This window comes from Heterodontus francisci, chromosome 6 (assembly GCF_036365525.1).
Source record: "Heterodontus francisci isolate sHetFra1 chromosome 6, sHetFra1.hap1, whole genome shotgun sequence".
NCBI classification, from domain to species: domain Eukaryota; kingdom Metazoa; phylum Chordata; class Chondrichthyes; order Heterodontiformes; family Heterodontidae; genus Heterodontus; species Heterodontus francisci.
In genome coordinates this window covers 87,943,784-87,969,628 of record NC_090376.1, presented here as the reverse complement: position 1 = coordinate 87,969,628, position 25,845 = coordinate 87,943,784, and the positions used below count along the sequence as shown (strand labels likewise).

At 45.8% G+C, this 25,845-nt stretch overlaps 1 protein-coding gene and 1 long non-coding RNA gene across 4 annotated transcripts in view; one reads left to right on the top strand and one right to left on the bottom strand.

The window, feature by feature from the left end:
* Positions 1-25,845, bottom strand: part of LOC137371425 (uncharacterized) — an 84,059-nt gene that overhangs the window by 11,135 nt on the left and 47,079 nt on the right. The window contains exon 2 of the long non-coding RNA XR_010975222.1: positions 140-307. This is a non-coding gene — a long non-coding RNA (uncharacterized lncRNA). The remainder of the gene's footprint in view (positions 1-139; positions 308-25,845) is intronic.
* LOC137371423 (high affinity choline transporter 1-like) overlaps positions 1-25,845 on the top strand; it is a 59,526-nt gene that overhangs the window by 27,197 nt on the left and 6,484 nt on the right. For all 3 annotated transcript variants that reach the window (XM_068034002.1, XM_068034003.1, XM_068034001.1), the window contains one exon: positions 19,096-19,249. In XM_068034002.1, coding sequence (XP_067890103.1) covers positions 19,096-19,249 — 154 coding nt within the window. The remainder of the gene's footprint in view (positions 1-19,095; positions 19,250-25,845) is intronic.

The following is a 25,845-nucleotide window of genomic DNA, read 5'->3' as shown; positions in this document are numbered from 1 at the left end:
AAGACTCTTAAAAAGGGGGTCTCACTTCCCTTTAAGGTCCCGACCCCTTACTATCAATCTCACGAAACAGACTTTGGATACAATTTCCACTTTATGTGGACGATCTTTATTCACTCACCAAGCAATAGTATATACTTACAACACCAATAGCTTAGTAGACCCGTGTACAGGAGTTCATTCCCGGGTGGCAAGGTCCACTGGACGACTTCTCCCGCACGACTTCCTGCAACTGACCAAGTCACGCTTCCCGCCTGCAGCAACAATGTCCTTGTGAGCTGTGGCTTTATACCCCTTTCTGACCCTGGTCCTGTGACATATAAGGTAATGTTTTGAATTGGGTCATGCGATTGAGTTTCAGTGCCTTATCAATTCCACCCTAGACCTGCATGTGATAATATTCTGCTCTCAGCAGGGGGAGTTCTTAGGTGCATATCACCACCACACATAGATAAGGCAAGAAGGAAACCATTCACACATAATTCAAAAAGGCCATTGTCCATGAGTTTCGTTGTCGACAGGCTGTTTGATATTTTAACAGTCCAATCAACCACATCAGTGGAATGTCCTGGCTTGCCTGTCTGTGTGTGTGTATGTGGGGGTCCTTGTTCAGTTACATTGTCTTTTATTTTTAAAAAGCCCAATATGAACCCCAGCGATGATCAGAATTCTTCTCCCTTCATCCCGATGTCCTTCGCCTTCACATTTTTAGCACCGGGTGAACTCCACACGCTGGTCCACACCACAACTAGTTATATTTTACTTATGAACAGAAATGCAGAAGATATTAACAAATGCCTCACAGCATAACAAAAATACAAGAGCTATCCAAATACCTTACAGCATGGGGACATGGGTTCGAATCCCACCACTGTAGATGGTGGAATTTGAATTCAATTAATAAATCAGGAATTTTTTAAAAAGCCAGTCTAGTGGTGATTATGAAACCATTGTCAATTGTTGTAAAAACCCATCTGGTTTACTAATGTCCTTTCGGGAGGGAAATCTGCTGTCCCTACCTGGTCTGGCCTACATTTGACTCCTGCCCCACAGCAATGTGGTTGATTCTTAAATGTCCTCTGAAATGGTCTAGCAAGCCACTCAGTAGTATCAAACCGCTATAGGTTCCAAGAAAAGGAATGAAACTGGACGGATCACCTGGCATACACCTAGGCACCGGAAATGACAACGGCAAACCCAGCCCTGTTGACCCTGCAAAGTCCTCCTTGCTAACATCTGGAGGCTTGTGCCAAAATTGGGAGTGCTGTCCCACAGACTAGTCAAGCAACAGTCTGACATAGTCATACGACTTACCAAATCATACCTTGCAGACAATGTCCTAGACACCACCATCACCATCCCTGGGTATATCCTATCCCACCGACAGGACAGACCCACCGAGGTGGTGGCACAGTGGTATATAGTCGGGAGAGAGTTGTCCTGGGAGTCCTCAACTTTGACTCTGGACCCCATGAAGCCTCATGGCATCAAGTCAAACATGGGCAAGGAAACCTGCTGCTGATTACCACCTACTGCACCTCCTCAGCTGATAAACCAGTGCTTCTCCATGTTGAAGACCAATTGGAAGAAGCACTGAGGGTAACAAGGGCATAAAAATGTACTCTGGGTGGGGGACTTCAATGTCTATCACCAAGAGTGGCTCGGTAGCACCACTACTGAACGAGCTGGCCGAGTCCTAAAGGACATAGCTGCTAGACTGGGTCTGCGGCAGGTGGTGTGGGAACCAACATGATCTCGTCCTCACTGATCTATCTACCTGTCGCAGATGCATCTGATCATGACAGTATTGGTAGGAGTGACCACTGCACATTCCTTGTGGAGACTAAGTCCCGTCTTCACACTGAGGGTACCCACCATTGTGTTGTGTGGCACTACCACCGTGCTAAATGGGATAGATTTCGAACAGATTTCGAACAGATTTAACAACTTAAAACAGGGAATCCATGAGGCACTGTGGTCAGCAGTAGAGCTGTATTCAACCACAATCTGTAACTTCATGGCCTGGCATATCCCCCACTCAACCATTACCATCAAGCTTGGGGACCAACTTTAGTTCAATGAAGAGTGCAGGATGACATGCCAGGAGCAGCACCAGGCACACCTAAAAATGAGGTGTCAGCCTGGTGAAGCTACAACACAGGACTACCTGCATGCCAAACAGCGGAAGCAGCATGCAATAGACATGGCTAAGCGATCCCACAACCAACAGATCAGAACTAAACTCTGCAGTCCTGCCATATTCAGTCCTGAATGGTGATGAACAATTAAATAACTGACAAGAAGAGGAGGCTCCACAAACATCCCCAATCTTCACGATGGGGGATCCTAACACATCAGTGCAAAAGACAAGGCTGAAGCATTTGCATCCATCTTCAGCCAGAAGTGCTGAGTAGGTGATCCATCTCGGCATCCTCCTGAGCTCCCCAGCATCACAGAAGCCAATCCTCAGCCAATCCGATTCACTCCACGTGATATCAAGAAACGGCTGAAGACAGTGGATACTGCAAAGGCCAGGGGCCCTGACAACATTCTGGCAATAGTACTGAAGATTTGTGCTCCAGAACTAGCTGCGTCCCTAACAAAACTGTTCTAGTACAGCTACAACACTGGCATCAACCCGGCAATGTGAAAAATTGCCCAAGTATGTCCTGTGCACAAAAAGCAGGACAAATCCAACCCAGCCAATTACTGCCCAATCAGTCTACTCCTGATCATCAGCAAAGTGATGGAAGGGGTAGTCAACATTGCTATCAAGTGGCACTTGCTTAGCAATAACCTGCTCACTGATGCTCAGTTTGGGTTCCGCCAGGGCCTCTCAGCTCCTGACCTCATTACAGCCTTGTTCCAAACATGGTCAAAAGAGCTGAAATCCAGAGGTGAGGTGAGAGTGACTGCTCTTGACATCAAGGCAGCATTTGACCAAGTGTGGCATCAAGGAGTCCTAGCAAAACTAGAGTCAATGGGAATCAGGAGGAAAACTCTCAGCTGGTTGGAGTCATACCTAGTAGAAAGGAATATATATGGTTGTGGTTGTTGGAGGTCAATCATCTCAGTCCAAGGACATTACTGCAGGAGTCCCTCAGGGTAGTGTCCTAGGCACAACCATCTTCAGCTGCTTAATCAATGACCTTCCCTCCATCATAAGGTCAGACGTGGATGATTACACAATGTTCAGCACCATTCGTAACGCCACAGATAGTGAAGGAGCCTGTGTCCATATGCAACAAGACCTGGACAATATTTATGCTTGGGTTGATAAGTGACAAGTAACACAAGTGCCAAGCAACGACCATCTCAAACAAGAGAGAATCTAACTACCTCCCCTTGACATTCAATGGTAATACCATCGCCGAATCCCCCACTATCAACAGCCTGGGGGGTCACCATTGACCAGAAACTGAACTGGACCAGCCACATAAATGCTGCGACTACAAGAGCAGGTCAGAGGCTGGGAATTTTGCAGCGAGTAACTCACCTCCTGACTCACCAATGCCTGTCCACCATCTACAAGGCACAAAGTCAGGAATGTGATGGAATATGCTCCACTTGCCTAGATGGGTGCAGCTCCATCAACAGCCAAGAAGCTCGACACCATCCAGGACAAAGCAGCCCGCTTGATTGGCACCCCATCCACCACCTTCTACATTCACTCCCTCCACCACCGATGCACAGTGGCAGCAGTGTGTACCATCTAAAAGATGCATTGGAGCAACTCACCAAGGGTCCTTCGACAGCACCTTCCAAACCCGCGACCTCTACCATCTAGGACAAGGGCAGGAGATGCCTGAGTACACCACCACCTGCAAGTTCCACTCCAAGCCACACACCATCCTGACTTGGAACTATATTGCCGTTCCTTCACTGTCGCTGGGTCAAAATTCTGGAACTCTCTTCCTAACAGCACTGTTGGCGTACCTACCCCCCAAGGACTGGAGCAGTTCAGGAAGGTAGCTCACCACCACCTTCTGAAGGGCAATTAGGGATGGACATTAAATGCTGGCATAGCCAACGACCCCACATCCCCTGCACAAATAAAAAAAAATCAAAGAGCAATTGAGGAGAAGTGTATTTTCACTTATTAATGGTAGAGAACAGCACAAACAGGATTGGCATTGGCATGACAGGAGACAAGTGCTAAAGGAAATCAATGAAATGGGATACTGAATAGATCAACATTGGCTAAAGAAGAAAGAAAGGAGAAAACCATGTGAAGTTATCCAAGAGATTATGGACTAAATGTTAATCTGCTGGAGCACGTGGGTTTGGGAGCAGGTTGGTGGGGGTTAAAAATAGCAACATTGATAGCGTGTCAGGAAGGCAGCTCCAACCCACCAACTTCTGCATTGTCAGTTTCCACACGCTAATTGCTCTATAGACCATTGTTGGAGCGTCATTTTGAACTTAATGTCAGGTCCACAGGTTTCCTGGGCTGTTTCCCTGCCATGTCGGAACACCAGCAGCACAGGATGCCAGCTCAGGTGGTGGCAGACATCAGCAGTCTCCTAGAAGACTTGCTGCCTGCTGGACTTGTAGGCCACGTGTTGCCAGTGGCTGTTAAAGTGACCATCGCTCTCAATATCCTTCCTCACAGACCTAACCAGGATTTCCCAGTGTGCCATCCACAAGTGCACTATACATACCTACAGATAAAAGATTGACAATTATGTCAACTTTGCCTGTGATGATGCCAGTCAGAATGAATGGCCCCTCAGCTCTGCAGCTCTGGCTGGCTTCCCACGGGTGCAGGGAGCCATCAACTGCACACACAAGGCAATCCAGGATCCCATAGAAAAAAACGCAGGAGTATTCATCAACCACAAGGGCTTCCTCTCCAGTAACGTGCAGCTGGTGTTTATGTTTTTATTGGCTATCCCTCGCAGACGAGGATGATTGTCTTCTGTGAGTCCGAAGATGGCTGATGAGGCCGAGTCAGGATTTGTAGACTTTATGGCATGCAGGGCATTTGTTGTCATTTGGAATATCTGATCGTGTATTATCAGTTTCCATGGTAGAGAATGCCACAGGTTCACCACTCTCTGGGTGAAGAGATCTCTCCTCATCTCGGTCCTAAATGGTCCCCTTATCCTTAGACTGTGACCTCTGGTCCTGGACTCTCCCGCCGTTGGGAACATCCTTCCTGCATCTAGTCTGTCCAGTCCTGTTAGAATTTTGTAGGTTTTTATGAGATCCCCTCTCATTCTTCTAAACTCTAGTGAATACAAGCCTAATCGATCCAATCTCTCTTCATATGTCAGTCCCGCCATCCCAGGAATCAGTCTGGTGAACCTTTGCTGCACTCCCTCTATAGCAAGAACATCCTTCCTCAGATAAGGAGACCAAAACTGCAAACAATACTCCAGATGTGATCTCACCAAGGCCTTGTATAATTGCAACAAGACATCCTTGCTCCTGTACTTGAATCCTCTCACTATGAAGGCCAACATACCATTTGCCTTCTTAACTGCCTGCTGCACCTGCATGCTTACTTTCAGCGACTGGTGCACAAGGACACCCAGATCTCGCTGCACCTCCCCCTTTCCCAATCTATCGCCATTCAGATAATAATCTGCCTTTCTGTTTTTGCCACCAAAGTGGATATCACATTTATCCACATTATACTGCATCTGCCAATATTTGCCCACTCACTCAACCTGTCCAAATCACACTGGAGCTTCTCTGCGTCCTCCTCACAGCTCACACTCCCATCCAGCTTTGTGTTGTCTGCAAACTTGGATATATTACATTTAATTCTCTCATCTATATCATTAATATATATTGTGAATAGGTGGGATCCTAGCACTGATCCCTGTGGTACCCCACTAGTCACTGCCTGCCACTCGGAAAAAGACCCCTTTATTCCTACTCTTTGTTTACTGTCTGCCAACCAGTTCTCTATCCATGTCAGTACCTTACCCCCAATCCCATGTGCTTTAATTTTGCACGCTAATCTCTTATGTGGGACCTTAGCAAAAGCCTTCTGAAAGTCCAAATATACCACATCCACTGGTTCTCCCTTATCTATTCTACTAGTTAGATCCTTAAAAAAATTCCAGTCGATTTGTCAAGCATGATTTCCCTTTCGTAAATCCACGTTGATTTTGTCCGATCTTGTCATTGTTTTCCAAATGCTCTGCTATTACATCTTTTGTAATGGACTCTAGCATTTTCCCCACTACTGATGTCAGGCTAACCGGTCTATAATTCCCTGTTTTCTCTCTACCTCCTTTTTTAAATAGTGGGGTTACAGTAGCTACCCTCCAATCCATTGGAACTATTCCAGAGTCTATAGAATTTTGAAAAATGACCAGCAGTGCATCTACTATTTCTAGGGCCACTTCCTTAAGTACTCTGGGATGTAGATTATCTGCCTTCAATCCCATCAATTTACCTAACATCATTTCCTGACGAATACTGATTTCATACAGTTCCTCCTTCTTACTAGACCCTATGTTCCCCAACATTTCTAGGATGTAATTTGTGTCCTCCTTTGTGAGGACAGAACCAAAGTATGTATTTAATTGTTCTGCCATTTTTTTGTTTCCCATTATAAATTCCCCCGTTTCTGACTGTAAGGGACCCACATTTGTCTTCACTAATCTTTTTCTCTTCACATATCTATAGAAGCTTTTACAGTCAGTTTTTATGTTCCCTGCAGCTTACTCTCATACTCTATTTTCCCCTTCTTAATCAATCCCTTTGTCCTCCTTTGCTGAATTCTAAACTCGTCCCAATCCTCAGGTTTGCTGCTTGTTCTGGCCATTTTACATTTCTCCTCCTTGGATCTAATACCATCCCAAATTTCTTTTGTAAGCCATGGTTGAGCCACTCTTCCTGGTTCATTTTTGTGCCAGACAGGAATGAACAATTGTTGTAATTCATCCATGTGCTCTTTAAATGCTAGCCATTGCCTATCCACTGTCAACCCTTTAAGTAACGTTCCCCAATCTATCATAACCAACTCACGCCTCATACCTTCATAGTTTTCTTTATTTAGATTCAGGATCCTAGTCTCGGAATCAAATCTCTCACTCTCCATCTTAATGAAGAATTCTGTCATGTTATGGTTGCTCTTCCCCAAGGGACCCCGCACAACAAGATTGTTAACTAATCCTTTCTCATTACACAATACCTAGTCTAGGATGGCCAGTTCCCAACTTGGTTCCTCAACGTATTAGTCCAAAAAACCATCACGTATGCACTACAGGAATTCCTCCTCTACAGTATTAATGCTAATTTGGTTTGTCCAATCTATATTTAGGTTAAAGTCATCCATAATTACAGTTGCGCCCTTATTGCATGCGGCTCTAATTTCCTGTTTAATGCAATCCTCTACATCACCACTGCTGTTTGGGGGTCTATACAACCCCCACCAACATTTTCTGCCGCTTGGTGTTTCTTAGCTCCACCCATACAGATTCCACATCAGTATTTTCTGAGCTAATATCCTTCCTCACTATTGTATCGATTTCCTCTTTTACTAACAATGCTACTCCACCTCCTTTCCCTTTTTGCCTGTCTTTCCTAAATATTGAATACCCCTGGATGTTCAGTTCCCATCCTTGGTCGCCCTGCAGCCATGTCTCCATAATCGCAACTACATCGTATCCATTTACATCTATTTGCGCTGTTAATTCGCCTACCTTATTGTGAATACTCTGTGCATTGAGACACAATGCCTTTAGGCTTGTCTTTTTAACATTCTTAGTCATCTTAGCATTATTTTGCACTATGGCTCTATTTGTTTCTTGCTCTTAATTTCTATGCCTTCCACTTTTGCCTTTTTGTTCCTGTCTTTGGTTTCTATCCTTGTTTCCTCCTCCTCAGTCTCCCCGCTCAAACCAAAGAAGTTACATCACTCCTAGCAGAATGGCCGCCTGCGCATCAACACTACCAGAATTTCTTACCCCCAGCTGTCACAAAAGTTTCTCAATTCATTTGAAAAAGCCCTTCAAAACACTCCCGCAGGGGATGCAGAGACCAAGTAGGCCCACATCAGAGACGCCATCTATGACTCAGCAATGACCACCTTTGGCAAACATGAGAAGCAGAATGCAGACTGGTTTCAATCTCACTTTGAAGAGATGGAACCAGTCATAGCTGCCAAGCGCACTGCACTGCTGAACTACAAGAAAGCCCCCAGCGAGTTAACTTCCTAGCACTTAAAACCGGCAGAAGCAAAGAACAGCCAGGCACTGTGCAAGCGACTATGGCAACACCTATGCAGTCGTATTCATCAGAGGAATGTATGATGGCATTATGAGAGCTTTTGGGCCAACCATCAAGAAGATCGCCCCCCTCAAGTCTAAATCAGGGGAAATGATCACTGACCAATGCAAGCAAATGGACCGCTGGGTGGAGCACTACCTAGAACTGTGCTCCAGGGAAAATGATGTCACTGATACCACCTGCAATGCAGCCGAGACTCTGCCAGTCATTGCCAAGCTGGATGATCAGCCAACAAAATTGGAGCTCAGTAACGCCATCGATTCTCTAGCTAGCAGAAAAGTCCCTGGAAAGGACAGCATTACCCCTGAAATAAACAAGAGTGCCAAGCCTGCTATACTCTCAGCACTCCATGAACTGCTTAGCCTGTGCTGGGATGAGGGAGCAGTACCACAGGACATGCGCGATGCCAATATCATTACCCTCTATAAAAACAAACAGTGACTGCAACAACTACTGTGGAATCTCCCTGCTCAGCATAGTGGGGAAAGCCTTCACTCGAGTCGTTTGAAACAGACTTCAGAAGCTGGCTGAGCGTGTCTACCCTGAGGCACAGTGCGGCTTTCGAGCAGAGAGATCCACTATTGATATGCTGTTCTCCCTTCGCCAGCTACAGGAGAAATGCTGTGAACAACAGATGCCCCTCTACGTTGCCTACATAGGTCTCACCAAAGCCTTTGACCTCATCAACTGATGTGATCTCTTCAGACTACTAGCAAAGATCGGATGTCCACCAAAGCTGCTAAGCATCATCACCTCGTTCCATGATAATATGAAAGGCACAATTCAGCATAACAGTACCTCATCAGACTCCTTTCCCATCCTGAGTGGTGTGAAACAGGGCTGTGTTCTCGAACCTTCACTGTTTGGGATCTTCTTCTCCCTGCTGCTCTCGCATGCCTTCAAGTCTTCAGAAGAAGGAATATTCCTTCACACAAGATCAGATGGCAGGTTGTTCAACCTTGCCCGTCTTAGAGCAAAGACCGAAGTACGGAAAGTCCTCATAAGGGAACTCCTCTTTGCTGATGATGCTGCATTAACATCCCACACGGAAGAGTGTCTGCAGAGACTCATCGACAGGCTTGCGGCTGCCTGCAACGAATTTGGCCTAACCATCAGCCTCAAGAAAACGAAGATCATGGGACAGGACGTCAGAAATGCTTCATCCATCAATATTGGTGACCACATTCTGGAAGTGGTTCAAGAGTTCATCTACCTGGGCTCAACCATCACCAGCAATCTGTCTCTCGATGCAGAAATCAACAAGCGCATGGGGAAGGCGTCTGCTGCTATGTCCAGACTGGCCAAGACGGTGTGGGAAAATGGCGCACTGACATGGAACACTAAAGTCAGAGTGTTTCAAGCCTGTGTCCTCAATAACGTGCTCTAGGGAAGCGAGGCCTGGACAACGTATGTCAGCCAAGAGCGACATCTCAACGTATTCCATCTTCGCTGCCTCCAGAGAATCCTTGGCATCAGGTGGCGGGACCATATCTCCAAAGCAGAAGTCCTCGAGGCGGCCAACACCCCCAGCATGTACGCACTGAGGCAGTTGGGCTTGAGATGGCTTGGCCATGTGAGCCGCATGGAAGATGGCAGGATCCCCAAGGACATATTGTACAGCGAGCTCATCACTGGTATCAGACCCACCAGCCGTCCATGTCTCCGCTTTAAAAACGTTTGCAAATGCGACATGAAGTCCTGCGACATTGACCACAAGTCATGGGAGCCAATTGCTAGCAATCGCCAGAGCTGGCGGACAGCTATAAAGGCGGGGCTGAAGAGAGGAGAGTCGAAGAGACTCAGCAATTGGCAGGAAAAGAGAAAGCAGTGTAAGGAAAGCGCCCTGACAACCAACTTCACCTGCAGCGCCTGTGGAAGAGCCTGTCACTCTAAAATTGGCCTTTATAGCCACTCCAGGCACTATTCCACAAAACACTGACCACTTCTAGACACTTACCCCTTGTCTCTCGAGACAAGGAGGCCAAAAGGAAAGGGAAGGAAGGAGTCATCTTAGCATTATTTTGCACTATGGCCCTATTTGTTTCTTGCCCTTGATTTCTATGTCTTCCATTTTTGCCTTTTTGATTCCTGTCTTTCGTTCTTATCCTTGTTTCCTCCTCCTCAGTTTCCCCGCTCAAGTTCCCATCCCCCTGCCATTCTAGTTTAAATCCTTCCCAACAGCACGAGCAAATGCCCCTGTGAGGACATCAGTTCCAGTCCTGCCTGGGCGTAACCCGTCCCACTTGTACAGGTCCCACCTTCCCCAGAACTGGTCCCGATGTCCCAGGAATCTAAATCCCTCCCTCCTGCACCATTTCTCCAGCCACGCATTCATCTGGTCTATTCTCCTGATCCTATACTCACTAACATGTGGCACAGGAAGTAATCCTGAAATTACTTCCTTTGAGGTCCTGCTTTTTAATTTAGCTCCTAACTCCTTAAATTCATCTTGCAGGACCTCATCCCTTTTTCTACCTATGTCGTTGGTACCGACATGTACCACAACCACCGGCTGTTCACCCTCCCCCTTCAGAATGTCCTGCAGCTGCTCCAAGACATCCTTGACCCTAGCACCAGGGAGGCAACATACCATCCTGCAGTCTCATTTGCGACCACAGAAATGCCTGTCTGTCATCCTTACAATTGAATCTCCTATCACTATGGCACTCCCAGTCTTTTTCCCCCATTGCTGTGCAGCAGAGCCATCCATGGTGCCACGAACTTGGCTGTTGCTGCTTTCCCCTGGGAGGTCATCCCCCTCAACAGTATCCAGAGCGGTATATCTGTTTGAGAGGGGGATAGCCATAGGGGACTCCTGCACTACCTGCCTGCGCCTACTACTCTGCCTGGTGGTCACCCATCCCTTTTCTGCCTGTGCAGCCATTACCTGCGGTGTGACCACCTCGCTAAACATGCTATCCACAATGTCCTCAGCATCACAGATGCTCGACAGTAAATCCACCCGCAGCTCCAGCTCCGTAATGCGGGTAGCCAGTAGCTGCAGATGGATACACTTCCTGCACATATGGTTGTCAGGGACACTGGAAGCGTCCCTGATTTCCCACATAGTGCAGGAGGAGCATTTCACGGGGCTGAGCTCTCCTGCCATGACTTACCTTTAGATTACTTAGTTACTCCCTATAAAAATACTAATTACAGTAGGGGCCTTGTTCTACTCCAAACACTACCCACTCCAATCTAAAGTCCTTCATAAATTACACTAATTTTTTAAAAACACACTTTAGTAGTACTCACCTTATCACTTGAGTTTTTTTTAAATCTCTTTTAGCTATTTAAATGCACTATCAGCTGTTATTTACCCAACCAATCACCTTGCAGATTTCCCTTGATGTCACTGTAAATCTTTTTTTCCGATTTTGAGTCTCAGCGCGTGCCAGCACAGAGAGAGAGCGAGAGAGCGCCAGCCGCCGCTCCGGTCACCAGGTAAGTAAGGGCCTCGAGCCCCGCTCTCTCCTTTTCAGGTCCCACTCCAGATCAGCCTCCTCCCAGGTCCACCTGCCACCGCTCCAGTCACCAGGTAAAGGTCTAACTCATTAAATGAGTTAGACGACCACTTACCACCCAACACCAAAGGATGTCAAGACAGGAAAGTGATGAAAAATTGTACTTATGTGACCTAAATAAAGAACAAAAACTTATCAAAACAACATTTTCTCTGACACCCATGTGCAACGACAAAGCCTTATTTTCCCTTTTCCTGTTACTCCTACATGGTGCATCCTGTGTGGCTTCCACAGAGGTGGAGGCAGACTGTTTAGATCCTTGTTCTGACTGCCGAGATGCTCTTGGCCAACACCCTCTGGGTTTTGGAGTCCATGATGGCCCTGCTAAAGACTGCTCCACCTCCACCTGTGCAGAAGCAAACTTGGCCATCAGGAGATGAGTTAGCATGTGGGCTACTGGCTGAAGGCTGTGAGTGAAAAGTCGAAGTGCTTTGACTGGAGTCTCCACTTCCATGACCCCTATCACTACCCCCTCTCATGGCCCAGCCACATTTCACTGCTACCACTGTGATGGAGTCCACTTTGGTGCAGATCAGTGCAGCCCTGTAAGACCAAGGCTAAGGTGTCTATCAACCTTCTTGTGGTGGACTCCTCCAGTCTCTCTGCAGTTATGGTGATTCTGCTTTGAAGGCCTGTCAGTGCATCTCACTGCCTGCTGCTGCCCAAAGATTCTCCTTTTCATCAATGGCCCCCAGATATTGCAGCTCTGTCCAGCTGAGCAGAGCTTGGAGAGGGCTGCACCTCGGATACAGACACTACACTGTTCTCCCTGTCTCCATCAAGTGCTCTTTCTCACTTGTGAGTCACCGGGTGAAAACCCAACTATTTGCCTTACTGGTCCTACCAAAGTGTGTGTAGCTGAGCTGGTGTATAGTCTGCATGAGTCCTGTGATGGTGTACCATCAAAAGGACTGAGATCCTCTGAGGACTCATCAGCTGCAACATCCAACAACTCCTGCTGCACACATGAAAGCTCTGTGGGAGAGAAACGATATGAATTAGTCATGCCAAGGTAGGAATGTTACAAGTTATGATGATGCAGATGATCATATTTCACTCGCTGTTGAAACCAAGTCAACATGGCTGCGTCATCACTGTGACTGAAAGGTTACAGACCCGAAACATTAACTCTGTTTCTTTCTCCACAGATGCTTATAGACCTGCTGAGTATTTCCAGCACTTTCTGTTTTAATTTCAATGTGACTGCGTGCCATATATGCGATGTGGATGGCTAACATTTCATTGTGTAACCAAGGAGCTGGGAGCATCCCCACCATCTCATCATCTCCAAATGTCAGGGATACTAAAACTCTGCTTATTTCCAGAGCTGCTTCTTCTGCAGTTAGTTTGTTGTGTTATCTGCAGGCAGCCCCCTCCTGTTCTGTCCCTCTCCCTGGTGGTCTGTCCCTCTCTTCGCCTGCAGGAAGGGAAAGAACAAACCATCAGTGGGTGTAATGAACATTTTCACCAGGTGGTTGCAAGCTTGACTATGAGGGATAGGGATGACACTGAATATATATGAGAGTGAGTGGGAGTAGTGGATAGATAGATGGGGATGTGAAGAAGTGCACAGATAGAGAAAGATAGGAGGACATGCAAGGTAAGTGGGTATGAGGAATGATGTGCTGGAGTACGCTTGAGAAGGCAGAGCAAGGGGGTGGGTGATGTGCACAAAAGTGTTTTGTTTTAATCATTCATGGGATGTGAACATTGTTAGCAAGGCCAGTATTTATTGCCCATCCCTAATTGCCCTTGAGAAGGTGGTGGTGAGCCGCCTTCTTGAATCGCTGCAATCTATTTAGTGGAGTTCCAGGATTTTGACTCAGCAATGATAAAGGAATGGCGATATGTTTCCAAGTCAGGATGCTTTCTGACTTGGAGGTGGTGTTATTCACATGTGCCTGCTGCCCTTCTCCTTCGAGGTGGCAGAGGTTGTGAGTTTGGAAGTTGTTGTCAGAGGAAGCTTGGCAAGTTGCTGCAGTGCATCTTGTGGATGGTACACACTGCTGCCATTATGTGCCTGTGGTGGAGGGAGTGAATGTTTAAGTTGGTGGATGGGGTGATGATCAAGCAGGCTGCTTTGTCCTGGATTGGGACTTGCTTAGTGCTAGGGGCTTGGATGGGGCAGAATTTGTGAGGAACATCCAGGAGGGCTTCTTGAAACAATATGTAGATAGTCCAACTAGGGATGGGGCCATTCTGGACCTGGTATTGGGGAATGAGCCTGGCCAGGTGGTCGAAGTTTCAGTAGGGGAGCATTTCGGGAACAGTGACCATAATTCCATAAGTTTTAAGGTACTTGTGGATAAGGATAAGAGTAGTCCTCGGGTGAAGGTGCTAAATTGGGGGAAGGCTGATTATAACAATATTAGGCAGGAACTGAAGAATTTAGATTGGGGGCGGCTGTTTGAGGGTAAATCAACATCTGACACGTGGGAGTCTTTCAAACGTCAGTTGAATAGAATCCAGGACCAGCATGTTCCTGTGAGGAAGAAAGATAAGTTTGGCAAGTTTCGGGAACCTTGGATAACGAGGGATATTGTGAGCCTAGTCAAAAAGAAAAATGAAGCATTTGTAAGGGCTGGAAGGCTGGGAACAGATGAAGACCTTGAGGAATATAAAGACAGTAGGAAGGAACTTAAGCAAGGAGTCAGGAGAGCTAAAAGGGGTCATGAAAAGTCATTGGCAAACAGGATTAAGGAGAATCCCATGGCTTTTTATACGCATATAAAGAGCAAGAGGGTAACCAGGGAAAGGGTTGGCCTACTCAAGGACAGAGGAGGGAATCTATGTGTGGAACCAGAGGTAATGGGCGAGGTCCTAAATTAGTACTTTGCATCAGTATTCACCAAAGAGAAGGACTTGGTGGATGATGAGTCGAGGGAAGGGAGTGTAGATAGTCTGTGTCATGTCGTTATCAAAAAGGAGGAGGTGTTGGGCATCTTGCAAAGCATTAAGGTAGATACGTCCCCAGGGCCTGATGGGATCTACCCCAGAATACTGAGGGAGGCAAGGGAAGAAATTGCTGGGGCCTTGACCGAAATCTTTGTATCCTCATTGGCTACAGGTGAGGTCCCAGAGGACTGGAGAATAGCCAATGTTGTTCCTTTGTTTAAGAAGGGTAGCAAGGATAATCCAGGAAATTATAGGCGGGTGAGCTTTACGTCAGTGATAGGGAAATTATTAGAGAGGATTCTTCGGGACAGGATTTACACCCATTTGGAAACAACTGAACTTTTTAGCGAGAGGTAGCATGGTTTTGTGAAGGGGAGGTCGTGTCTCACTAACTTTATTGAGTTTTTTGAGGAAATGACGAAGATGATTGATGAAGGAAGGGCAGTGGATGTTATCTGTATGGATTTCAGTAAAGCCTTTGACAAGGTCCCTCATGGCAGACTGGTACAAAAGGTGAAGTCACACGGGATCAGAGGTGAGCTGGCAAGATGGATACAGAACTGGCTTGGTCATAGAAGACAGAGGGTGGCAGTGGAAGGGTGCTTTTCTGAATGGAGGGCTGTGACTAGTGGTGTTCCGCAGGGATCAGTGCTGGGACCTTTGCTGTTTGTAGTATATATAAACGATTTGGAGGAAAATGTAGCTGGTCTGATTTAGTAAGTTTGCGGACGACACAAAGGTTGTTGGAGTTGCGGATAGTGATGAGGATTGTCAGAGGATACAGCAGGATATAGATCGGTTGGAGACTTGGGCGGAGAAATGACAGATGGAGTTTAATCCGGACAAATGTGAGGTAATGCATTTGGAAGGTCTAATGCAGGTGGGAAGTATACTGTAAATGGCAGAACCCTTAGGAGAATTGACAGGCAAAGAGATCTGGGCGTACAGGTCCACAGGTCACTGAAAGTGGCAACGCAGGTGGATAAGGTAGTCAAGAAGGCATACGGCATGCTTGTCCTCATTGGTCGGGGCATAGTGTATAAAAATTGGCAAGTCATGGTGCAGCTGTACAGAACCTTAGTTAGGCCACACTTAGAATATTGCGTGCAATTCTGGTCGCCACACTACCAGAAGGACGTGGAGGTTCTGGAGAGGGTACAGAGGAGGTTTACCAGGATGTTGCCAGGTCTGGAGGGCATTAGCTATGAGGAGAGGTTGGAAAAACTCGGATTGTTTTCACTGGAATGACAGAGGTGGAGGGGCGACATGATAGAGGTTTAGAAAGTTATGAGTGGCATGGACAGAGTGTATAGTCAGAAGCTTTTTCCTAGGGTGGAAGAGTCAGTTACTAGGGGACATAGGTTTAAGGTGCGAGGAGCAAAGTTTAGAGGGGATGTGCGAGGCAAGTTTTTTACACAGAGGGTGGTGAGTGCCTGGAACTTGCTGCCAGGGGAGGTGGTGGAAGCAGGTACAATAGCGACATTTAAGAGGCACCTTGACAAATACATGAATAGAATGGGAATAGAGGGAGACGGTCCCCAGAAGTGCACAAGGTTTTAGTTTAGACAGACATCAAGATCTTGGAGGGCCGAATGGCCTGTTCCTGTGCTGTACTGTTCTTTGTTCTTTGTTTGTTCTTTGCTTCGTGAATGTTGTTGGAGCTGCTGTCATTCAGACAAGTATTCCATCACACTCCTGACTTGTGCCTTGTAGGTAATGGAAAGGCTTTGGTGAGTCAGGAGGTGAGTTACTTGTTGCAGAATTTCCAGCCTCTGACCTGCTCTTGTAGTTCTTTTATGTGGGTGGTCTAGTTTAGTTTCTGGTCAATGATAACCTCCAGGATGTTGCTGGTGGGGGATTCAGCAATGAATGTCAATGGGAGGTGGTTAGATTCTCTCTTGTTGAAGATGGTCTTTACCTGGCACTTGTGTGACGTGAACATTTCTTGCCACTTATCAGCCCAAGCCTGAATGTTGTCTGGGTCGTGCTGTTTTCATGCATGAACTACTTCATTATCTAAGGAGCTGGGAATGGGACTGAATACTGTGCAATCATCAGCGAACATCCCCACTTCTAACATTATGATGGAGGGAAGCTCATTGATGAAGCAGCTGAAGGTGGTTGGGCCTCGGACATTGTCCTCAGGAAGTCCTGCAGAAATGAATGAGATGATTGGACTTCAACAACCACAACTATCTTCCTTTGTGCTAGTTATGGCTCTAGTCCACAGACAGTTTTCCCCCTGATTCCCATTGACTTCAATTTTGCTCGGGCTCCTTTATGCCACACTCAGCTGCCTTGGTGTCAAGGGCAGTCACTTTCACCACACCTCTGGAAATCAGCTCTTCTGTCTGCGTTTGGGCTAAGGCTGTAGTGAGGTCTGGAACCAAGTGGTCCTCACAGAACTCAACCTGAGCTTTGGTGAGTAATTGCTGCTTGATGGTGCTGTCAACAGCATCTTCCATCACTTTGCTGATGATTGAGACTGATGGGGCAGGATTGGATTAGTCCTGCTTTTTGTGGACATGACATACCTGGACAATTTTTGACTTTGTTGGGTAGCTTTCAGTGTTGTAGCTGTAGTGGAACAGCTTAGCTGGAAACACAGCTAGTCCTGGAGCACAAGTCCTCAGCTGGTATGTTGTCAGTGTCCATAGCCTTTGCTGTGTCCATGCAATCAGCTGTTTCTTGATATGCTTTTGAGTGAATCAAATTAGCTGAAAACTGGCATCCATAATGGTGGGAATCTTGGGAGGAGGCAGAGATGGATCAGGCACTGGGCACTTCTGGCTGAAGATGGTTGAAAACACTTTGGCTTGGTTTTTTGCAATGCAGGATGTTGGTGAAGGTACCACTGTATTCTCCTTTCCCTGACCTGTTTAGGTCAGTCAAGCACTTTCTGCACTGAATCAAGGAGTGTGGTATCTCACTCCTGCTGCTTACCTTCTCTGCAACCTCCATCCACGCCTTCTTGGTCTCAGCTGCAGGCTTTTTCCTCCCGTTGGTTAGAACAATATTGCTATCCGACTCTTCACAGCTCCCAGCAGCACATCCAGGGAGGGATCAGTAAAACGGGGCACAGCCTTTGCCTGTCTGGACTCCATTCTGCCATTTGTTTCTCTTTTCTTCCCAACTGCAAATTCCTTCAACTTGCATGTTTGGATTTTCCCTTTAAATACTGGTGTTTAGATCACGTACATTACGCCCACTGCGGATGATTGGGCAGAAAATGCGGGAGTAAAATTATAATGAGATGACTGAGTTAAAAAGCCACTGCACTTATTTCTGGATTTTGTGCATGCTCGTGGGCCACCTGCTTCCAGCTCATTGCAAAATTAATATCAAGACCTATATTATTGAACAGATACGAAGCACCGTCCAACATTGCAAAGGTAGTATTTGTAGAAAAAAGGAAGTTAGAAAGCCACATAGAGCACCCTAGTCAAAGGCATTTCGGGTCACAGAAGGATTGCTCAAGAAAATGGATCACCATGTGTATTGTAAGGACAAAGCTACAGGATGTTGAGCTGCCCAGAAGAATTGAGGAAAGATTAAAATGGACACTGAAGAGCACAGGTAGAGATCCAGGGAGAGTAGTCCACATAGAGGTAAATGGCATAGGGAGAATTAATATCGGGGCTTAAAGAGTTACATGTGTGAGGATTGACTCAAAACTTAAGATAAAGATGCAAAGTAACGTTCTTTGGTATAATTACTATAGTTGGGGAAGAAAGGGAGTTCGCCAATGGAATTGAGCAGATAAATAAGTGAATATACAACAATGTCAAATTCACAAATAACTTTGAATCCTTCCAGAGTAAAAGAACTAGTACAGGAGAGGCAAGCTACAATGAAACCAATAGGCACAAAGAGAACTGTGGGGAACATCGATGCAGCAATAGAAAAACCATTTCAGCTACACAGGTGGGATGTAGGACAGAGGACAAACAGGATCTTAGACAAGACCAATGGTAGGATAAAGTAGTCAACAGTTGGGTACAAACTCAAATACTCAAAAAGACACAAATGAACTGAAAATCAGGAATAAGCAGAGACTGGGGGTGTGAGAGAAGGCAAAACAATAAAAAATTGTGTGCGCAAACATATTACAAGCTTTGGAAATAAGATGCTGAAATAAATGGCTATTGTGGCAGTAGGGAAATATATGGTGGGAATCCAGAGGATGGATACAAATATAACATTCAAGGGTATAAAGTGTTTAGAAAAAGCAGAGTAGACAGAAGAGCAGATGGTGTAGTTATATATGTCAGGTCAAAAAATGTTGGTCATCTGTAATTATTTTGTGTGTGAGATATTGTAATGAAATAATGCAATTAATATTGTTTCACTGAAATATTTATTGCTAAATAATCGACTTCCTGAATAACTTTGTTTTATTCTGAAATGCTAACTTCTCATTAATTTCTTTCAGACTCTGGGAGGGATTCCTTGGCAAGTGTATTTTCAGCGAGTTCTTGCTGCATCATCAATTTCTCAAGCACAAAAAACATCTTATATTGCTGGTATTTTCTGCTTCACGTTGGCTTTCCCTTCTATCCTTCTTGGCGCAGTTGGTGTTTCTACAGGTATGGAATATAACCCATCATATTGTGAGATTGTACAATATTCTAGTGTAATTGATTCTGTATGTGAGACACTTGTTCGAATTAAGATAGTCCTTGACTGAAGTGAGCACAATAAATTAGTCATCACTTAGAGTGTATCGTTTACATTCAACTGGCATTTGGTTTCTAATCAATAAAACCAGCATTCTGAGGAGAGAGGAAGATTGTTGATTGTATCTGCACAAATTCCAAGAAATGAACTATACATTGCCAACCATAATGAACCCAAATTTCTCAGGGCCTTTAGGAATGTAGAACAGCAATGCAATGAGACTTCTGACCACCCATGAGGTACACAGCTGAGACCATCAGAATAGGCAGATCAACTTATCTGTGTAATCGTTGGTGCACTGGAGGCACAAGTCCCATGTAAACCATCATCATAATAATCATCATCCTTCTCCTCCTTTTCCTGCTCATCTGTCCCTCTGTTGGCTTGGGGGAGGAAACTTATTGCTGCAAGATCTAAATGTCTGACAGCATTTATGCAGACAACGGCTTCCTGAAGCGTCAGCAGGTAACAGCTTTTCCTACATCTTTAGTCAGTATGTTAAAATGCAGAGAATTATTATCAATGAATTCCAAGCTTCTCAAAACCCTTTTCATAACAGGCATAAGAATATTTAGGAACCGAGACATTTCATTTCATCCTCATCAACACATGGGAAGCAGCCCAGACCATTCTATAATTATATGAATCATTTCTATTGTTTGTAACTAGAGAAGTGTGTTCTAAATTGCATGGTCTACCATGCCAAGAAGGTCTAAGCACTAAACACAATTTTCTCCTGATGTAAATCATGAGATCCTCATAGAACAAATGGCACGGGAAGTGATTGTTGGGGTTGCATGGGAGAATCCTGCTGAAGGAAGTAACCTGAGCTATCTGGAGGGAGTCAGCAATGGTGCTGAATGGTGTTGAATGTCACTTCTCTCATGCCTCCAGTGTAGCAGACCTGTGTTACAAAAATTCAATGACCTGAAAGGGCAGACAAGATAATAGAACTGCTACCTTAACCTTTTCACTTTGGTACTGTGGGCCCTCTAACATTCACTTTGTAAAAGGAATAACAAGTCATTGGGCACAATAGACTGTGGATTTTTTAATTCTTTCATGGGATGTGGGCATTGCTAACAAAGCCAGCATTTATTGCTCATCCCTAATTGCCCTTGACAACTGCGTGACTTACTAGGCCACTTCAAAGAGCAGTTAAGAGTCAACCTCATTGCTGTGGGTCTGGAGTCACATGTAGGCCAGATCAGGTAAGGACAGCAGATTTCCTTCCCTAAAGGCCATTAGTGAACCAGATGAGGTTTTACAAGTATCGATAATAGTTTCATGGCACCAATACTGGATTCCTAGTCCAGCGACATTACCATTACACCACCATCTCACCAGCAGCTGTCTAACTCTGGAAATTGTTTGAAACTCACCTCAAAGGTTATTTTTTGCATATGAAATCCCAGACAACTCCAGCCTCTCCTGTCGCAAGGTCCTTCCAGCATATTTTCCTCTGGCAGAGTGATTGCAGACGTAAGACAGCTGACCCAGGCTAAGGAGTTGCTGGAAAGATATTCCAGCTTGGCTGTCAGTGATGGTGGGGTCAGTGGGCTGGTGCAAATTGTAGGCAATTGAGTGCAAAGCTGTGTTTTCACCTGGTACAGCACTTTCACGAAAATCTCAACCTGTCTGTATCTCTACTTTTCCTAAGTGTTGCACAGACATTCCTAGTTGATTTCCTCTTCTTCTGCAGATCAGTCTCAGTAATAGGGGGACAGATAAGGAGGAGGAGGAGGAGTGAGATGATGATACTTATGATGGTGATGATGGCAACATGACAATGAAAAGCCTGGTTCCTTTCTCCATGGCTGATGCAGTGGATGGTAGGGGTAATGTTGGAGTCCACTGCTCTCATGTACACCAGCAACAGGGAAGCATTTCCTTAATTGAAGACACCAATGGAATATCTGAAAGCTTCATTGCAGCCTGCAACCATTACCCTCCCCACCCTATAGCAGTAGCCCAAGACAAGTTGGTCCTTTGGAAGCACAGACTGCAGCCCTTTGAAACCTTGAGAATGGATTTGAGGGAATATTGCTTTTCAGTCTTCAGCTATTTGAAGTCAGGTTAAATGACTTACTCTATTAGGGCTTTCAGGGACTGGTAGGAAATATTTGATTTTCTTTGGCACGGATCATTGGCAACCTGATCATTGGGCCGAGTGCCAGTGGCATGGCTGCAGTCAACTGACTTGATGTATCTGTATGTCAGGAGAGCAAAGCTACCAGGCCTCCTATCTTTCATTGTAGGATTGATGTAGGCATGATGGTTGGAGAGATGCAGTGATGGAAATTTGATTGAGGCGAATGTATTTCTATTAATCTATTAATGAATTAATGTAAATTGCAGTGGCCATCTTGGCTGCTAGTTTTTTAAAAAGTTAATTTGTAGGATTTTTTCCATTAAAAGTCTAAGGTAAGTTTCCAACCGATGAAATTAATATGTCCCATTTGGCATATAGGGTTTTCCTGACAGCATGAAGACTTTATGGTTTCTGCTCACAAGCAATTTGATCATCCAGGATAGGGAATCCTTTCTATTTCAGAAATTTAATTGATTCATGGTGCAATGTGGATCCCATTTATTGCTCCTGAACTCTGAGAAAACCTTTCATGCTACTTCCTAAGAATCATCCCAAAATGGATGAATTTACCAATTCTTGTAGAGATGGCGATGATAACTTGGGAAATGCAGGACTGGGTGTCACAGAAATCCCATGTTGAAGTCTGGAATGAGCCAATGTCATAAAATATAACCCATTTTAATAGAGTTGGTTGGGCAGTTGGTCTAGACCATAGGTCTGTGTATAGAAGCTGGCACAGGTTAACCATAGCTTCCTTTGTGAAGTGTAAAATGAATTCTCTGAAGGCAGAAATCCTCACTCAGACTCTAACAAGAATTCATTGGGGAAGGAGATAGTTGTGAATTGAACTCAGCCTTCTACAATGTTGCCACTCTCTTCGATTATTTCCTTCTGATCGTCTCCTCCTCCATTATCATTGCATGCAGAGGAAACCTCATGATGAAACCCATGCTACCCAATAACATGCTTTGCCTTGGGTGTGGTTTATAAATTTGCAGGTGACCATGAAGTCCCTCACTCTGTCAGTTTAAAGCTTACCTCAGTAGCCCCTCAAGGAAAATAACATTACCAAAATATGCAGTCAAACCTGTGATATGGGCTAAAATTGCAGTAAACATCTCTAAATGCAGCCATTGTGCCAGGATGAGCTGACCCTGGCAATCATAATGCCTCAAGTTAGATAGATTGCAATGGGGAAGAAAATTATACAGATTCAAACATATGACATCATCCCATTATTTCTATCCAATTGTAATATCTGCACTGCTGAAAGAGTTGGCAGATGATTGGCTCACCTCCCAACTTGAACAAGAAATTTTGGTGGGCTGAAAGCAGGACAGAACAGCTGCCATTGTATCTCCATATTGAAAAATGTCTGAACATTCAGCTCAATGTCTTTAAATTTTAGTTTTAAAGTTATAATTTAATAACTAAAATATATTTTGAATGAAAATTCATATGGTGCTTACGAATGTTGCTCAGCTATTTGAAAATTTAGTAGAATAAATAGTGAACCCAAGAACGTTCGAGTTTGCAAATGATCATTTTGATAGTAAACCTTCCAATTTCCAGCAAATGGTTTGATCTTTACTATTTCTCTCACCAGCACCAAACATTGTTGTGTAATCTCTGGCCTAGATCCATGTTAAGGCTAGAAACTACTATGGATGATTTTAGCAGATGAATACATAATCTGTTTATGTGATGTTCCTCTGGCTGTTATTTTATTGGAAGCATTAACTCATTTAAAATTATGGATATATTACTGTCATATGAACACACAACATGTTCATTAGCTGATATTGACATAATTACTCTGTTTTAGTGTCAAATTAGAACTCAGTATAGACCTAGGGCTTACGCACAGCAACAATCGCATGCAGACTTCCCAAACCTAGGTCCCATAAATTAAAGGACAGGTTTAACTCAGTATACCAGTGTCTCAAATTCATTACTTTTAGATATAAACCAAGGTTGTCCATTTTCGGGCAGAGGGCTGCATTATGGTTTTTGCTTGGCCCGGGCAACCGATGAGCAAATTTCAAAAGATAAAGGCATTAAAAATTTATCTTGCTAATAAAAACAACAAATGTTCATTTTTGTGGAGAAGCATTAAATGAGAAAACTAATTTATAGACTTACTTTCTCATCACTATATTGAAAACTGATTTAGTGACATACCTGGCATTGCTTTTGCTTGCATTAGTAGTCAATCTCTGCCCCCACACTTGATGATAGATGTCTATCTTTCAGGAGTGAGATCTCTCTCTCTCTATCTTCCTGTGTTCCTCTGTCTCTAAGTTGTCCCCCCCTCTGTGTCGTCTTCGCGCTCTGTGTTCATCCCCACCCACCCCCCACCCCCGTTCCCCCTCTCTTTCTGATCCCCCTTCTCTCTTTCTTTTCCCCTCTCTCACTGTTTTCCCTCTCTCCCTGTTTTCCCCCACTATCTCCCTGTCTCCTGTCTCTCATTGATCCCTCCCCCTCTCTCTGTTTCCCTCTGTCTCTGTTCCCTGCTCTCTCTCTCTCTCTGTTCCCCCCTCTGTTTTCCCCTCTCTCTCGGTCCCCCCTCCCTCCTTTCCCCCCCCCCCCCCCACCGTTTCCCTCTCTCTTTCTGCCCCCCTCTCTCTGTTCCCTCTCTCTTTGTCCCCCCCCCCCCCCGTTTCCCTCTCTCTGTTCCGCGCCCTCTGTTTTCCCCTCTCTCACTGTTCCCCCTCTCTCTTTGTTCCCCCCCCCATTTCCCTCTCTGTTCCCCGCTCTCTCTCCCTCTCTTTCTGTTCCATGCCCCCCGTTTTCCGCTCCTTCTCTGTACCCCCTCTCTCTTCCCTCTCTTAGTTCCCCCCCTACTCCCCTCTCTCTCTTTGTTCCCTCCCCTGTTTCCCTCTCTCTTTGTCCCCCCGTTCTCTCTCTCTTTTTGTTCCCCCCGTTCCCTCTCTTTGTTCCCCCCATTCCCTTTCTCTTTGTCCCCCCATTCCCTCTCTCTTTGTTCCCCCCGTTCTCTCTCTCTTTGTTCCCCCGTTCTCTCTCTCTTTGTTCCCCCTGTTCTCTCTCTCTTTGTTCACCCCCGTTCCCTCTCTCTTTGTTCCCCCCATTCCCTCTCTCTTTGTTCCCCCCGTTCCCTCTCTCCTTGTTCCCCCTGTTCTCTCTCTCTTTGTTCACCCCCGTTCCCTCTCTCTTTGTTCACCCCCGTTCCCTCTCTCTGTTCCCCCCATTCCCTCTCTCTTTGTTCCCCCCATTCCCTCTCTCTTTGTTCACCCCCGTTCCCTCTCTCTTTGTTCCTCCCCCCATTCCCTCTCTCTTTGTTCCCCCCCATTCTCTCTCTCTCTCTCTGTTCCATGCCCCCCCATTTTCCCCTCCTTCTCTGTACCCCCTCTTTCTTCCCTGTCTTAGTTCCCCCCTACTCCCCTCTCTCTCTTTGTTCCCTCCCCCATTTCCCTCTCTCTTTGTCCCCCCGTTCCCTCTCTCTTTGTTCCCCCCCATTCTCTCTCTCTCTTTGTTCACCCCCCATTCCCTCTTTCTTTGTTCACCCCCATTCTCTCTCTCTCTTTGTTCACCCCCGTTCCCTCTCTCTTTGTTCACCCCCGTTCTCTCTCTTTGTTCCCCCCGTTCTCTCTCTCTCTTTGTTCCCCCATTCCCTCTCTTTGTCCCCCCATTCCCTCTCTCTTTGTTCCCCCGTTCCCTCTCTCTTTGTTCCCCACGTTCCCTCTCTCTTTGTTCACCCCCGATCCCTCTCTCTTCGTTCACCCCCGATCCCTCTCTCTTTGTTCACCCCCGTTCCCTCTCTCTTTGTTCTCCCCCTTCCCTCACTCTTTGTTCCCCCCGTTCCCTCTCTCTTTGTTCACCCCCGTTCCCTCTCTCTTTGTTCCCCCCCTTCCCTCACTCTTTGTTCCCCCCATTCCCTCTCTCTTTGTTCACCCCCGTTCCCTCTCTCTTTGCTCCCCCCTGTTCCCTCTCTGTTTCTTCCCCCCTTTCCCTCTCTCTTTGATCCCCCCCTTTCTCTCTCTCTCTCTGTTCCGCCCCCACCCCCCCCACCCCCCTGTTCCCTCTCTCTGACAGTTGCACAGAGTGGGAGCGCTCAGCACAGCAGCTTTGTGCTTGCTCAGTTTGTCTTAAAACATCACGCTGAGTTTCACAGCTGACAGCTGCTGAAGCAGGAAAGCGCTTCCCAACATCGGACAGATTCGGGGTTTTCCGATCATTTTTGAAAGCCGCTGGAAAGGCCCGAATCTGTCCGATGATGGGAAGCGCTTTCTCGCTTCAGCAGCTGTCATCTGTGAAACTCAGGGCGATGTTTTAAAAAAGGTCGCTCTGCAGGAAGACAAAGGGAAATTTTCCATCTCCACTCATGGAGTGCTGGCGAGGATGAGGAATGGCCACAGGCCGGATGGAAACCTTTGGCGGGTCAGATCCTGGCCC